This window comes from Ascaphus truei, unplaced genomic scaffold (assembly GCF_040206685.1).
Source record: "Ascaphus truei isolate aAscTru1 unplaced genomic scaffold, aAscTru1.hap1 HAP1_SCAFFOLD_1696, whole genome shotgun sequence".
NCBI classification, from domain to species: domain Eukaryota; kingdom Metazoa; phylum Chordata; class Amphibia; order Anura; family Ascaphidae; genus Ascaphus; species Ascaphus truei.
This window is the reverse complement of record NW_027454591.1, coordinates 55374-70340: the sequence shown is the minus strand read 5'-3', so window position 1 is coordinate 70340 and position 14967 is coordinate 55374. Positions and strand designations below refer to the sequence as shown.

Sequence of the window (14967 nt, the reverse complement as noted above, 5' to 3'; positions counted from 1 at the left end):
CCGAGGACCTAGGCTTTTGGCCTGAAATCTTCGGGAAAACGAACCGGGACTTGTCCGACTTCGTGCACCTTTGCCTCTGAAGTGGCTTGGGTTTTGCGCAAGAGGGGAGTGCCCCCCCTCCAAAATAAAAAAACAGCTGTCTGTGGGTGGTTTACTGGCTATGCATCTTAACCCTGGCTGTGCTCAAAGCTGTGAAAATGCAGCAAGCTTAAGCCTAATAGGGAACCATGTTAATGGTTTTGAAGCAAAAGGTGTCACTGTGTGCTCATTTGCATATCATTTCCCAGAATCCCTTGCTGCAGTGGAAGTGCTGTGTGCTGGGTGATAATGGGAAGCGGGGTTGCAGACCTGTCTAACACATGCAAATGAGCACACTAATATTCCATTTTATATATACTGTATATATATATATATATATATATATATATATATATATATTATATATATATATATACACAATCCTCTGCATACAGTAAATCCGCCATCGCACACTCATCGTTACATACATGATGTACCATATTTAAAATTTCTTGAAATCAAGCAAAGTACCACCATATTTATATGCTTTGCTGTGGAGGGTTTTTGTCACTTTTTTACCCACCATAACTTAACTGTGTGTGTATATATGTGTACGTGTGTATATATATCTATCTATCTATCTCTCATTTTACATGGATTGTGCTTTAAAGCAACAAAGGACAGTAGTCAGAAGTTTGTGTGTTTTTTGTTTCTGTAGACATCACATGTCATTGTGGGACAGGAAAGAGCTTTGCAGCATTAAAGGGAGACAGTATATCAAACCCTCTGAGACACAAGCAGAAAAGGTTGATTGGCAGAAGAAAAGGTGAATAGAAGAGTAGACATAGAGGTTTACTTTTTGGTGAAAGGGCTTAACACAGAACAGTGGATAGGTACAGCATACTACAATTATCCCCATGCCAAATTATGTCTCCTGGCACCAATGTGAGCATCAGCAGCCTGTCTATAAGGGGAAAGCCGTGCATATTGGATTATAATTGCATTGGAATAACATTGCACCTGCCATGTGAAGGTGCACATGGAGATCTTCTCTGGTAAAACCAGCAGCATCTTATTCAGCATGTCGCAAAGGAAAGCTGCATCCTATGTATAGCTCAGCTTCAAAGTTAAAATGTGCGCGTGTGTGTGTGTGTAAACAAGGCACATTTTTGGTATATAGCCTTTCCTTAAAGGAGCAATCCAAGCAATATACTACATGTGTTTTTTTTCCAAATAAATCCGTCCTGTAGTATTAGATCAGCGGTGCGCAAACTGGGGGGAGGGACGCGGCACTTATAGAGGTCCCGTGCTATAGCCCCCCTTCCCCAGGTATTTAAATTAAATGCCAGGGGACCGCGCGAGGCCTCTATAACACACTTATCTTCCAGCGACGCGTCGTCCTGGTAACTCGTTACTATGGCAACGTGACGGCACATGACGCAGCGCGTCATTTGGCACCGGGGGGTGGGGTGCAAGGCACCGAAGAGAGCAGGCAGGGGTGCGCACAGGGAAAAGTTTGTGCACCCCTGTATTAGATAATACTACACTAAAATTCAACTCTTAATGCCATTTTTATGAGTTTTTTTAATGTACTGAACATCTTTTTTGATTCCTATAGCAGGTGTTAGCCCACATCCCCAGCAGTAATGTCACCTTAGTAATATGAGAATACATTGTAGCTGATGAGTTACATTGACTGAAACGGAAAGGCAGCCATTTAGTGAACCCTGGTAAGTAGGACTTTGCTGATCAATCACGCGAGAATGAATCAATAAGTAGCTTAGGTAATTCGTTTTAAATGAAGGTAACCAAAGGCTGCGTATAAAAAAAAAATATATATATTTTTAAGCTGTTTGGATTGCCTTTTTAAAATGCTTGGTCAAATGATAATAAATAGTTTTTTTTTTTGCTTTGTCACAACTTGGCAAGTGCGACTGCGTCTCTATAAAGGAGGGGGAAAAAAATCCACAACTGGTATTTATAATACGTGGCATATGTATGTTTTTGTAGTGAATAATTTATTGGTTCTTGGATCTGAAGTTTATCGCTGTCTCATAAATTGTACGGCCACTTCAAATTGTCCTTTGAAAAACCTCTTTGATCTTTTAAAAGATGATTTTTCTTTATTTCCCCCCGTCCCCCCATCTCTGTGTTTCACTCTTAATCACTGTGTAAAATCAGTTTATACTTATTCCTTTACAGTTTGTTTGTGCAATAACTTTTTTTTTTCACATCTTGCACACACATCTAGTATTCTCATGGCAAAAGCTATTAGTACAAATATGTGGTATCGGCGCAAAACTTTTCTTTTTGCACCGTCACAGTTGTGTCAACTGTAAAAATATGGTTTCGAACATCTGCTGGCGAAGGTTGGCCAAAGATGTTTTTATTTTATTTTTTATTTTTTAAAAACCTCTTCAGAACAGTCAGTTTTATTTGGAACAGACCAGAAGTGTAAGAGAATGGCACAGAGGCAGCAAATGTGATAATCCCATTATATTATGTGTATATGTTAACGTGGGGCTTCTCAACCCCAGGCCTCAAGACTCCCCAACAGGTCAGTTTTGAGGATATCCCAGTTCAGCACGGGTGGCTCAATCAGTGGCTCAGTCAAAGACTGAGCCACCTGTGCTGAAGCTAGAGTTGCCAGGTGTCCGGTTTTCACCCGGAAAGGCCGGTAATTCCGTTGCCTGTCCGTTATAAATCAGAGGTAATAGGTATTACCATTTTTGCGGAGAGGGCAGCGCGAGGGCAGGTGCGGCAGGCAGTGCTAAAACTGGAGGCGGGGGCGGGGTCGGACAGGAGCACTCGTGAGTCTGTGCAGCCTGTCCATGAGTGGCTGTCCGCTCCTCCAATCAGAGAACAGCGGGGACGGAGTCCACACCCCAGCGGCACAGACAAGTCTGTGTCCTTCCTGGCAATAAGGTAAGGACACAGATTGGGGGATGGTGGAGCCAGGGTGAGATGGTGTGAAGATGGGGGGGCCATGGTGAGAGGATGGGGGGGGGGCAGGGTGAGAGGATGGGGGGGGGCAGGGTGAGAGGATGGGGGGGGGCAGGGTGAGAGGATGGGGGGGGGCAGGGTGAGAGGATGGGGGGGGGCAGGGTGAGAGGATGGGGGGGGGCAGGGTGAGAGGATGAGGGGGGGCAGGGTGAGAGGATGGGGGGGGGGCAGGGTGAGAGGATGGGGGGGGCGGGGTGAGAGGATGGGGGGGCGGGGTGAGAGGATGGGGGGGGGCGGGGTGAGAGGATGGGGGGGGGCGGGGTGAGAGGATGGGGGGGCGGGGTGAGAGGATGGGGGGGGGCGGGGTGAGAGGATGGGGGGGGGGGCAGGGTGAGAGGATGGGGGGGGGCAGGGTGAGAGGATGGGGGGGGGGCAGGGTGAGAGGATGGGGGGGGGCAGGGTGAGAGGATGGGGGGGGCAGGGTGAGAGGATGGGGGGGGGCAGGGTGAGAGGATGGGGGGGGGGGCAGGGTGAGAGGATGGGGGGGGGGCAGGGTGAGAGGATGGGGGGGGGGCAGGGTGAGAGGATGGGGGGGGGGGCAGGGTGAGAGGATGGGGGGGGGCAGGTTGAGATGATGATGGGGGGAATAAGATGGTGATGGGGGCCAGCTGGGGAGATGAGATCATGATGATGGGGGATATTTAATATGTATTGGGGGGGGGTATATTTTATCATTTATTGTGGAGGTGGGGTATATTTTATATGTATTGTGGAGGTGGGGTATATTTTATATGTATTGTGGAGGTGGGGGTATCTTTTATATGTATTGTGGAGGTGGGGGTATATTTTATATGTATTGTGGAGGTGGGGGTATATTTTAAATGTATTTGGGGAGGTGGGAGTATATTTTAAATGTATTTGGGGAGGTGGTATTTTTTAAATGTATTTAGGGGGAGGTGGGGATATTTTTTAAAATGTATTTGTTGGGCGTGGGGGTATTTTTTATGTGTTCGGGGAGGCGTGGGTATCCAGTATTTTTGGACAAGCCATCTGGCATCCCTAGCTGAAGCAGGGACTGATTGAGCCACCTGTGCTGAAGCAGGGGATATCCTGATTACCTTGACCTCTTGGGGGGTTTTGAGGACTGCAGTTGAGAACATATGGGTTAACGCCTTCTTTTAGACACAACTTGAAACTGCGTCCAAGTTTCACTCCAAACGTGCCCTGATCTATACAGCAGCCATGTGTTAAGTTTCCACGTGTTCCGCACTGAATGTGTTAAGTCTTCCACAGTGATTTTTTTTTTAGCCTTTTAAAGCTGCTGCCGTAAATGTAAAAAAAAAAATTAATTCATTTTATTCTCCTATACTTTTGACTATATGTAAATTCAAATACATTTCCATTCCGCTTCTAATCTTTATTTTCACTAGAGAAGATATCACGCACGGAACCTCTGTTTGGTCTGCCATGATAATGTTATGTGTTCTTGTCTCAGAATCCACAGCAATAACCAATAGGAGAGTTTTACTGGTTTCTTTTTTGGTGTTTGACAAAAGCTTTAAGGATAGATCGTTGGGCATCTTTATTTATTGCCTTAAAACTAATATTTTATTTGGGTCTTTAATGTCCTAGTATAGAAAACTTCAGACTCAGCATTGCTAGTAGGGGATATGATTTTATTATTAAATGAAAAATAAGAAAACATTTTAAGGTTATAAACAAGACCAAACAAAAGGAAAGATACAATACAGGATGGGGCGGTGCTGTAGCTATAAAATGTCAGACAGGTTGTGGGTCAGTAATTAAGTCCCTGGGGAAACAGGTAGGTCTTCAGCCTGTGTTTATAGATTCCCAGAGAGGGGCCTCTAACTGTACGAGGCAGACTGTTCCAGAGAGTGAAAGCAGCGTGGCTACAAGCTCGGGCCCCCAAGGAAGTTAAGAAGATTCTGGGAACTGTTAGGAGTCCTTCACCTGCAGATGGAAGTGAGTGACTGGGAGTGTGGGGAACTGGAAGCTCCCTCAGATAGCTGGGACCCTGGGCATGTAGTGTAGTGCTTTGAACGTCAGCAAGCCAATCTTAAAATAAACAACATTATTAATTACCAGTTAACTTAGAATCAGTAAAGATATCGTTCAGGCCGCAGACATAGGTGTTGATGTCTAAAATGACTAGGAAATGTCATGTTTTGCTCAAAATGAATGATAATATGGATGATACTTCCCACACCGTAATGATTTTCAGTGCAAATGGACCATAAACATTTGATGTTGATAACTTAACTCTTGTTTGCCCATTTCCCTGGTGGCTTCTTTATAACATACTCTGGCTACGCTGCTTTTGCTCTTAAACAAGGTATTTTGTCATTGAAGCAAAGTTGATATCTAAACTGCCAGCTGTTTTCACTGTGTTCAAATATCCTGTAGATGGCGCTCTTATCCTAGTATTTCAGATAAATCAAATGCTACAGTATATACAGTACAGTATGCCTCCTCTGAAAACTGTACCTGCAAGTGTCTGTCATTGGAAATCTGGTTTTAGGTGTTCATTTGATAAAGAAAACTGTGAAATTAGAAGATAAAGATTCTCCACAGGGACTTATTATCATATATCTCCCCCCCCCCCCCAAAAAAAAAAAAACTTCCCTGCTGTTTTTGACAACAGATGGATTAGTTATTCTTGGAAGTTTGAGTAGGAAATTGCTATTTTCTATCGAGATGTAATTAAAGCACAATGAACCACCTCAAAGAATACAATTTTTGGTCAATAACAACCCTGGAAATTAATATAGTTTTTTGGGAGTTTTTTTTTGCCATCAGTGTATATCTTTAAAGGAGCAAGCCAACTAATGTCCTACGTGTGTGTGTGTGTGTGTGTGTGTGTGTGTGTGTGTGTGTGTGTGTGTGTGTGTGTGTGTTTTTTAATCAGTTCTGTAGTATTAGATAATACTTAGTACCATTTTTTTTTAATTTTAAAATTCAACTGAATGCCATTTTTAATGAGATTTAATATACTGAGCATCTTTTGATTTCTATAGCAGGCTTTAGCCCACCTCCCCAGCAGTGCAAGATCTTTGCAACACTTTCCTGTTTGTGATCATTTGTTGCCAATATCCCCAGCATTTTGAGCTGCAAACTGTAAGAATAGATAATGTTACCTTGGTAATATAAGAATACATTGTAGCTGCTGAGTTACACTGACAAGGATTGATTTGAAACTGAAAGGCAGCCATTTAGTGAACCCCGGGGAGCAGGATTTTGCTGATCGATCAACTCCAGTCCTCAAGGGCTACCAACAGGTCAGGTTGTCGGGATATCCCTGCTACAGCACAGGTGGCTCAGTCGAAGCCACCTGTGCTGAAGCTGGGGACTGATTGAGCCACCTGTGCTTAAGCTGGGATATCCTGAAAACCTGCCCAGGTGGACCTCGAGAACTGGAGTTGCCCACCTCTGGTCTAATGCCAGAGAGACCCGACTCTTCTAAAGCTAGTAAATACACAGAAATGTGGAACCCTTATGTATCTATAAAAAGTTCAGCCTGTTTCAGTTATCTGGTTATTACATAGTGCACACACAACCCCTGTGAGCTCACACCCAGACCCACCTCACCATACATATTGATGTCAAAAAGGCGTGGTACTGGGTATGTGACAATGTATAAACAAAAGATACAAAAACCCAATGCTACATTCAACATGACAATCATATAGTTAAATACTTACCTGTAAGTGAGCGTCACTTATGAGAAAAGATAAGTATTTAACTATATGTTTTACCACGTTGGATGTAGCAATATGGTTCTCTGTCTTTTGTCACATAGTGCAGACTGAAAAGGATTCTCCAACTGGAGGTGCTGCACTGATCAGCTTTGAGCGTGGCTTTACAGCGGGTTCTCACTTATGCGACGGAATGCGTCCCGCAAACCGCCGTCAGTTAACGGACCGTCGGATTGCGGGTCCCATGTTAATTGGCGGCGGTGACCGTTGGATAATGCAGTCCGCCGGACGAATTATTTGGCATCGGATAAGGCATCCGTCGGTAAGTGAGGACCGCCTGTATTTTAGAGAGATTTAACAGAAAATATGCATTGAAATCGTCGTCCTGTTTTCAAGCATGTCCTGGCTGGAAATCGCTTCCATTGGCTTTGAATTTACAGGTCAGAACTGTCCATGTCATGTCATATAGCGGTCTGAAATCTAGAGAGCCTGGCTAAAAGCAATAAAGTAATGCCGCATTGACCTGACTGTTTCATTTGCCAAGATCAAGAGTCTTCTTATATCATTCTTCTCCATGGCCAAAGCACAGGACCTCAAAGGAGAACATGAAGTTTTAATGTTACCAGCAGGGCAAGGAGAGCCTGGGGCGGATGGTGACATTTCGGCGTGGCCATCTCGCCGCAGCCAAACAGCCGCTTGCTTTTAGCCGTCGCCGATCTGCTGATGGGTACTGCTAGCTCCAGACCGTTTCACCGCGGAGGTAAGTGATTAGAGGTGTTAGTGTTAGTATTTGGAGTTAACGTTAGGGGTTTTAAGTTAAAACTTCAACAGATTAGGGGTTTTGGGGTAAGGGGTTCTTATTTGGGGTTTGGGGTTAACGGGTTAGGGGTCCGATTAGCGGCTTGGGGTTAAGGTTAGGGACTTACCTTCGCTGTGAAACGACCGGTGACTAGCTGTACCCCGCGGCTAATCAGCTGCAACGAGATGGCCACGCAGAAATGTCCTAGACCTGCTTGGGGGTCTCCATTAGGGGGCAATACTATTTGTTTGTGATTCAACACCTGTAAGTCTATGGCCTTGGTGAAAAACATTGTAACATTCTTTTGAACTTGGTTGAATCCCACCATAAATGTCTGATTTCTTCTGCGTCAAGATTGAATGGGGATTATGTATCAGAGCCTCTCGTCTGCCAAACCGGGAAAACAAAATCACACCCGATTTTTGTATCGTGGCAAAAAAAAATCATCATTTTTTTTCTGGGCACAATTTTGTGCCTTGGTTTTGAAGCTACAGACTTTGAAACATACCCTTCAATATGTTCCATAATATCCGGTTTTAACGTGTTGTGCAAGAAAATATATTGATTGTTCAATACACACAGTATGCTGCATCGCCCCACGTGCCCAGAGACGCAAGGAATTAAAGCGACCTGCCCATGGATTTGATGAAATCCCACTTCAAAGGCCAGTAACACAAACGGAGGGTGCTCAGTCTTCAGATATAGATGAGCCACTACAATTTACGCAGACAGAATAAATAAAGTGAATGTTTCTCTCGCTGTAAAATGTATTTGTCTTATCTTTTTTTCTTCTCTCTCTCTGTGTACTAACCGTTGATGAATAGTGTAATTGAGATAATTCTCTGCTGATACTTCAGTTTTGTTAGACGCGAAGTTGATATTGGCTGGATTTTTGGCAGTTCTGAAAAGGACAAGAGTAAGGGTTGGGCAAATCATGTTAGGCGCTGACATCCACTTGGCCAGCAGATGTCATGATCTGGTGGTCAAATGAAATGATTTGTGATCACTCTTCCAGCCAGAATGGAGCCCTGTGTGTACTGATATGTAGCATCTCTATACACACTCTGATCACCCGTTAAATATGTTTTATTAAAGTAAATAGAAAAGCTATTTATTGTTGTAAGATTATCATAAAAGCTTTGCTATCAATTTGGCAATAAATTCTTGGATATGCCTAACGTAATTAATAACAAGATTAACAGAACACAGCCTTACAATATTTCAGTTCTGGATAACACAAGTAAAACATGTTTATATAGGAGATATAACATGATCGGCAGAGACTCAAATGACAAAAAATCTGAGTATTTAGATTTTAATTGCATGCACTGCTGATATAGATATATCTATCAGCAGTGCATGCAATTAAAATCTAAATACTCAGATGTTTAATATTTGAATCTCTACCGATCATTGTGTGTATGTGTATATATCTATATCTATAAGTACCGGACGCTGCTTGGAAATTGTAAGGAACCAGAAAATACTGAGATTTATAAATGGAGAATTAATTTTTTGGGGGTTTCTTAATGCAAAATCCCTGGCTAAAACCCCAACAACTCCACCCATAATAGTTTTATTGCCTCTGAGGTCCCTGACGTGTTTGATGGAGAGTCTCTAGTGCTGCGTGTGTGGGACATTGTACTCTCGTCCCAAACAATGGTCTGGCATGTGGTAAGAACTTTGGCTGCTCCTGTATTTGTGTTAATGTTGCAAATTGGATTTTCGGAGTGACAAAGATTAAGTTCCAGCTTGTGTGATGGGATCATGTCATTTGTGATGTCATTAGTTATGTCATTTCACATGTCATCAGTGATGTCATATGTAAATTGTATCCAAACATAGACAAAAACCTGCTCCTTGATCTCAGGAACCATCTTGTAAAATGTGGTTACGAGTTCTTAAGAGGTGTCCAAATGCAGAGCGAAAAGGCAGACAATTTTCCAAAATGTATATAGAGTCTTTGTGTGTGTATATTATATAATGGTAAATACCTTTTTAAATGACCTTATCATTATGGATTTTGTGCATTTGGTTCTAGGCACAGATACATGTACAGCAGCAAACTGACCTCAAGATCCCTAAGCCCAACGCAGCGATCTGATGAGGATAACCTTGCCATGCATCATACAGTAAGATATCAGCCACAATCCTCTGGGAAGCTCTGTTTACAGTTCAGATACGCACAGCCTGTCTCATTTGTGTTTTACTGTGAGGCCCAAACTTACAGTGCCTGTACCTCATAGTGGAATCTATTGTTTATATCATAGAACTTACAGGATGCACAATCACTCATTCAATGCGTTCATCCTCCTGACTTCTGTGCATGTTATCACATAAGATGTAGGTTCCATGGGGTATCCTTTCTGAATGAATGGGGCTAATGCAGGGGTAGCCAACTCCAGCCAAGGACCACCAACAGGTCAGGAGTATCGTGATATCCCTGCTTCAGCACAGGTGGCTCAATCAGTGGCTGCATTCATTTAGAAAGGCGAGACGGTCCACTTAGCCTCACTACACCCTTACATTCTCCTATAAATCTCGTGCGTCCCTGCAAGATCTTTCAACGCCATATACAGTACAAATAAAGCAATAAGTGTGACATGGGAAGAAGATGAACAGCTGAGTGGACCAGTTATCAGAGGCATAAAAATAATAATAATTGCTTTCACAGCAGAATCCAAAGCACAGTGGCACGCCAGAGAATTCCTGGAAATAAAAAAATAAATTAAAAAAAAAAGAAAAAGGATAAAAGAGAATTCAAAGAGGAATCTTTTTTTTTTTTTTTTTAAATAGATCAGAGAGCTGTTTTTGTTTGTTTGAACTTTCCATCTCAGACACATTTGTGCCCCCTGACCTCTCTGACAAATTTATGTTTCCAACAACACGTTAGGAATTCGAGATAACGGCAAAGAGCCAGCAATGGTTAAACGCAGCTAAAACCCTTCATCATTTTAATTTCCCTGTAGCCTGTGCAAAATAATTACCTTTTTTGTGTGTGTCATCTGTATTACTTATATACTGTATTTATTAAATACAAATATAAGGGAATAATAAGACTTTATTTCATATAGTGCTTTTCTGCCAATGGGACTCAGAGCACGTCACAATTACAGTATAGTACGCGGTACGATTGTTACAGCCACAGTCCCTGCCCAAGTGAGCTGGCAATCTATGTTTTTGGAGACTGAGGCACAGGGAGTTACAGTGACTTGCCCAAGGTCACAAGGAGCCGACACTGGGAATTGAACTGCTCAGTGTCTCTGTTATCAGAGTCAGTGTCTCTGTTATCAGAGTCAGTGTCTACTCACTGAGCCACTCCTTCTCCTAAACTGCCCCAACTTTGTTGGTGTATTGACATTTGTATGTTTCAGTATGGCCGAATAAAAATACATTTAGCTGATAACCAAAACAAATAGTAGAGTTTTCCCAGTCCCCATTGTGTACCATTGTCAAATCTCCAAGGGTGCATACAAAGAGGCCTTCATAGAAAGCAAAGAACAATATCAAAATGGCATTGATATTTAATTTTTTTTTTAAATAACCATCTCCTGTGGTTGGCCCATTGTCTGATTCTGTGGTAGCCCGAAATATCACTAATATCCAGCTATTTGTTGGGCATGGGAAGTACTTTTGAATAGAAAGGAGCATCAAAGTACATTTGTTTTTTTCACTCCGAAATCTGTACTAAACATTCACCTCCCTCCATTGTTGCTCCATGGTCTGCAGCACATTTGCAATCCGTTGTGAGAGCGATCAACACACAAGCTCGGGTCCCTTCCTGCGTGTGTTTTATTGCTGTTGGCTGTAATAATAATAATTGCTATCTACAAAGCAACTCCGTATTAGGTCATACCTTTTTATTTGGACTAACAATTGATATTATAAGACGAGCTTTTGAGAGTTCTCTCTCTTCCTTAGGTCGGCCGGCCAGGCCATCACATAGTCTTCTCCTTGCCATGTAGAATGTTAGCTCATGCACGACCTGCAGTGAAATCGCCCCGAGAGGAAGCATTGGCTAACGTTTTCTTTCACCCTTTTAAAAATGGCATGAAAGAATGTTTTGAAATAAATGCTTTCCCTATATACAAATAAATCTATTTTTATTTGAAACATGTTGCAGGGTGACCATCTTAAGAAAACATCGTCCAGTTTTGATGACAGTGACATAGAAACTCGTCTCAACAGCTGGAATCTTGGGGTAAAGTACACAAAAATGTACATGTTTCTGTTGTATTATTTATCTCTGTCTTATCTACATTTATGTAGCGATTCCCAGCAAGCGAAATTACCGTACGGACAGCGTGAATCCGAAAGGCAAATTCGTCTGGGTGCTTTAAACACTTGTACACAAAGGGACATATTTAACAAGCAGTGGTACTCCACCAGACACCTTCTGGAGCCCGAAAACACTATCTGAAGCCACTTCATGTGGGACAGTGTTTTTCTTTTAACAGTAATGCGCTCTAGTGTTCCCCCGTGCCAAACTTTTAAATGGCAGGCCAAGTCTTTTTTTTGTGGCCATGGTAGGGTTGATATCTCGAGACACTTTTTGTTTTAGATTTACATTAGATTTCAGCTTGCCCCTCCTAGTATGAGTGTACAAAGGTATATTGCCCCTGTTTGGCTCCATCAGGTTGGACCCAAACGAGGGTTGTTAGGGATGAAATAATGTTATAATAGTATTCTGGAGCCAAAGGGTTCACGCTTAGTAAAGTATGGCCAGACAGCTTAACTAGTTCCTTTTACAAACACCACAAGTTCTTTGTCTTTTCTTACTTTATTGGAAAGCAGCAGATATACAAAGTTACTTGTAGATGGTGGTGTAATGAGAGAGGGCTTTTCTACAGTGAGGGTGCATATAGTGGGGAAAAAGTAAACAACAATACTCTTACCAAGAGGTGGAAGGCATGAGTAGAGCTTACTTAGCCTGCTGAGGTAGAAAGAAAGAAAATGGAGGGTGTCTCACAGGAACAGAGACTGGGCTGAGTAAACTATGAATACAGGCAGGGGGCAATGGAGCAGTCCACTATGCCAGGGGAATTACAGGGGTTGTCACGGCAACCAACTCCAGCAAGCTAGAATATGAGAACATAACTAAATGTATCCATTTCCACCTGCACTGGGAATTATAACTGCAGGGAAAACAACATTAAATAAAGGGCTAGCAGGCAGAGCTGCAAAGAAAGGGGGGAGGAACAGGGGACTACAAAAATAGGCATTCCTGTTCCAGGACAAATAGTGTACAGACATACCCTGGTTTAAGGACACTCACTTTAAGTACACTCGCGAGTAAGGACATATCGCCCAATAGACAAACGGCAGCTCGCGCATGCGCCTTTCAGCACATCCTGAACACCAATACCGGCTCCCTACCTGTACCGAAGCTGTGCACAAGCGGGGAGATTATAGAGCCTGTTACAAACGCGTTATTTACATCAGTTATGCACGTATAGGACAATTGCAGTACAGTACATGCATCGATAAGTGGAAAAAAGGTAGCACTTCACTTTAAGTACACTTTAAGTACTTTTCGCTTTACATACATGTTCCGGTCCCATTGCGTACGTTAATGCGAAGTATGCCTGTATATCACATTGTGTGTTCCTGCCTTTCTTGGCACCAACAAGTCTGCCAGATTTCAGACGTGCATCAAATGTAAAATGTAAGCAACGATTAACAAGCTTGTACCATTTTAATTGGCCAACATAATTTTGTCATGCCCTAATGCACCCTTGCGTAACCTTGTACAGAAATAGCCTCCTATTGATAGTTGTAGGAGTCATGTCCAGAAAGATGTGGATTGGTGAATGTTGGTGGAACAAAGCCACGGCCATATGAATCTCAATTTAGAAGGTGCAATCAGTAAGTGCAGCGTTGCATCTGACAGCTTTTAATCATATCCTTCAAGGTAAAATATTCTGCAGATGTTGACGCTGTCTCTAATTTGGTCAGAAGTATTAATTTGTTGCATATCCCCAGGCACCGTGATGCATTTTATTCGGAGTAGGGCATTAAACTTGTCCTTTATTTTTTCCATCAAACGTTCAACTTCAGAGCTTTCCAATGGCAGTATCTGCATCTGGTTACTAAACCAATCCAGCCACACAAACATTAAAGGGATAAAAATGAAAACATATATGCTGAGCCAGTTGTTTAGTCCACATGTGCACATATTATTAAAGTGTACTGTATATGTAACTACGTATGAATTTGCCATCCCCTATGGTAAAGATTCTTACAATTTTGATAGCTTCTTTACCTAGTAGGATGAAGTTTTTTTTTTTTATGCTACAATCCCAGTCCTGCTGCCTACCTTCCATGGGCCCAGGACTTGTTGAGTGGCGGGGTGGGGGGGGGGGGGAGGGGGAGGAGCAGGTTGTTGATCAGGTGAGGGAAGGAAAGGCACAGGATCAGGACCCCTTCCTCCTGCTGGGCTCTGGTCTGTTGTACTGTCTCTCCCCACCCCCCTTCCCTTTCTTCCCCGTTGGTGGTCCTGTACAACCCTGTGTGTCCCCATCTGTAGTGTTGCTCTGCAATGTGCTCTAGGAGCCATTCCATTCTCCCTCCAATCACGTTCACCTATCTCTGAAGTGAGAAAGAGAGGAGGATTTGATGGGAACTTTCAAATCAAGAGTGTCCAGAGGGATAGATCAAAAGTGTGAGGAGGATCGAGGAATGGCAGATATATAAGGGTCATGCTGGAAGTGGGTAGACTCAGTGGGAACGTGAGGAGGTACAAAGTAGTGGATCCATTGCATATCCTCCCAGCAGTGGTGGAGGGTAACACAGTAAAATAATTCAAAGCGATCAGGGATAGGCACAGATATCCTATATTTGTAAAATACCATGGACGAAATGAGGCCTGAGGTCAGCAGTTTAGAAAGTGGGGCTAGGTGAGCTAGTTTAGTGTTTGTCTGCCATTGGGTTTCACATTTCTACAGCATGCACGACACATAGATAAAATAAACGGACAACATGGAGCAAGTGGTGTTTATATGCCATCAATTTCTGTGTTTCATACATGTTTTACGTATTGTCACAAAACAGTTGACTTAAATTGGTCAGAAAGAATGCCATCATTTGCCAATGAGTAGGTTAAGTGTAATGTGTAACATTAGTTCAGCACACACGCAGGAAAAATAAGCATTATTAATATATTAATTTTTTCCTATATATAATAATTCAGCAGCAGCAGGGCCTCATTATCTTACCCTTATGTGTAAAATGTGCAAAAGAATAGCAGAACAGTCCACCAGACATGCTGCGATTTTTTTTTCTTTTTCTTGTCCAAGCAAGAAAGTTGCCAACAGCTCCAATTATTAAAACCATCAATTACCCTGCACTAGAAACTAGAAGGTTTTCATAAGAGAGAGACAATACAAGCCTTAAAAACAAAACAAAAAAATAACTTGGAAGTCATTAAAAGTTTATTTCTGTATAAAAACTAATTAAATTGCTTAGGAAAGCTGCAAAACCTTAAATGATATTGGA

General features: G+C 42.5%; 1 protein-coding gene across 6 annotated transcripts in view; it reads left to right on the top strand.

The window, feature by feature from the left end:
• The first annotated feature begins 582 nt into the window (after positions 1 to 582).
• LOC142476748 (centrosomal protein of 112 kDa-like) overlaps positions 583 to 14967 on the top strand; it is a 69013-nt gene continuing 54628 nt past the window's right edge. For 5 of the 6 annotated variants that reach the window (XM_075581907.1, XM_075581906.1, XM_075581905.1 and 2 more), the window contains exons 1-3: positions 583 to 844; positions 9515 to 9605; positions 11597 to 11674. In XM_075581907.1, the coding sequence (XP_075438022.1) occupies positions 672 to 844; positions 9515 to 9605; positions 11597 to 11674 (342 nt within the window). In that variant the 5' untranslated portion in view covers positions 583 to 671. Of the gene's footprint in view, positions 845 to 1636; positions 1749 to 9514; positions 9606 to 11596; positions 11675 to 14967 lie in introns of all 6 variants that reach the window. The other variant, XM_075581911.1, reaches the window with a different exon arrangement.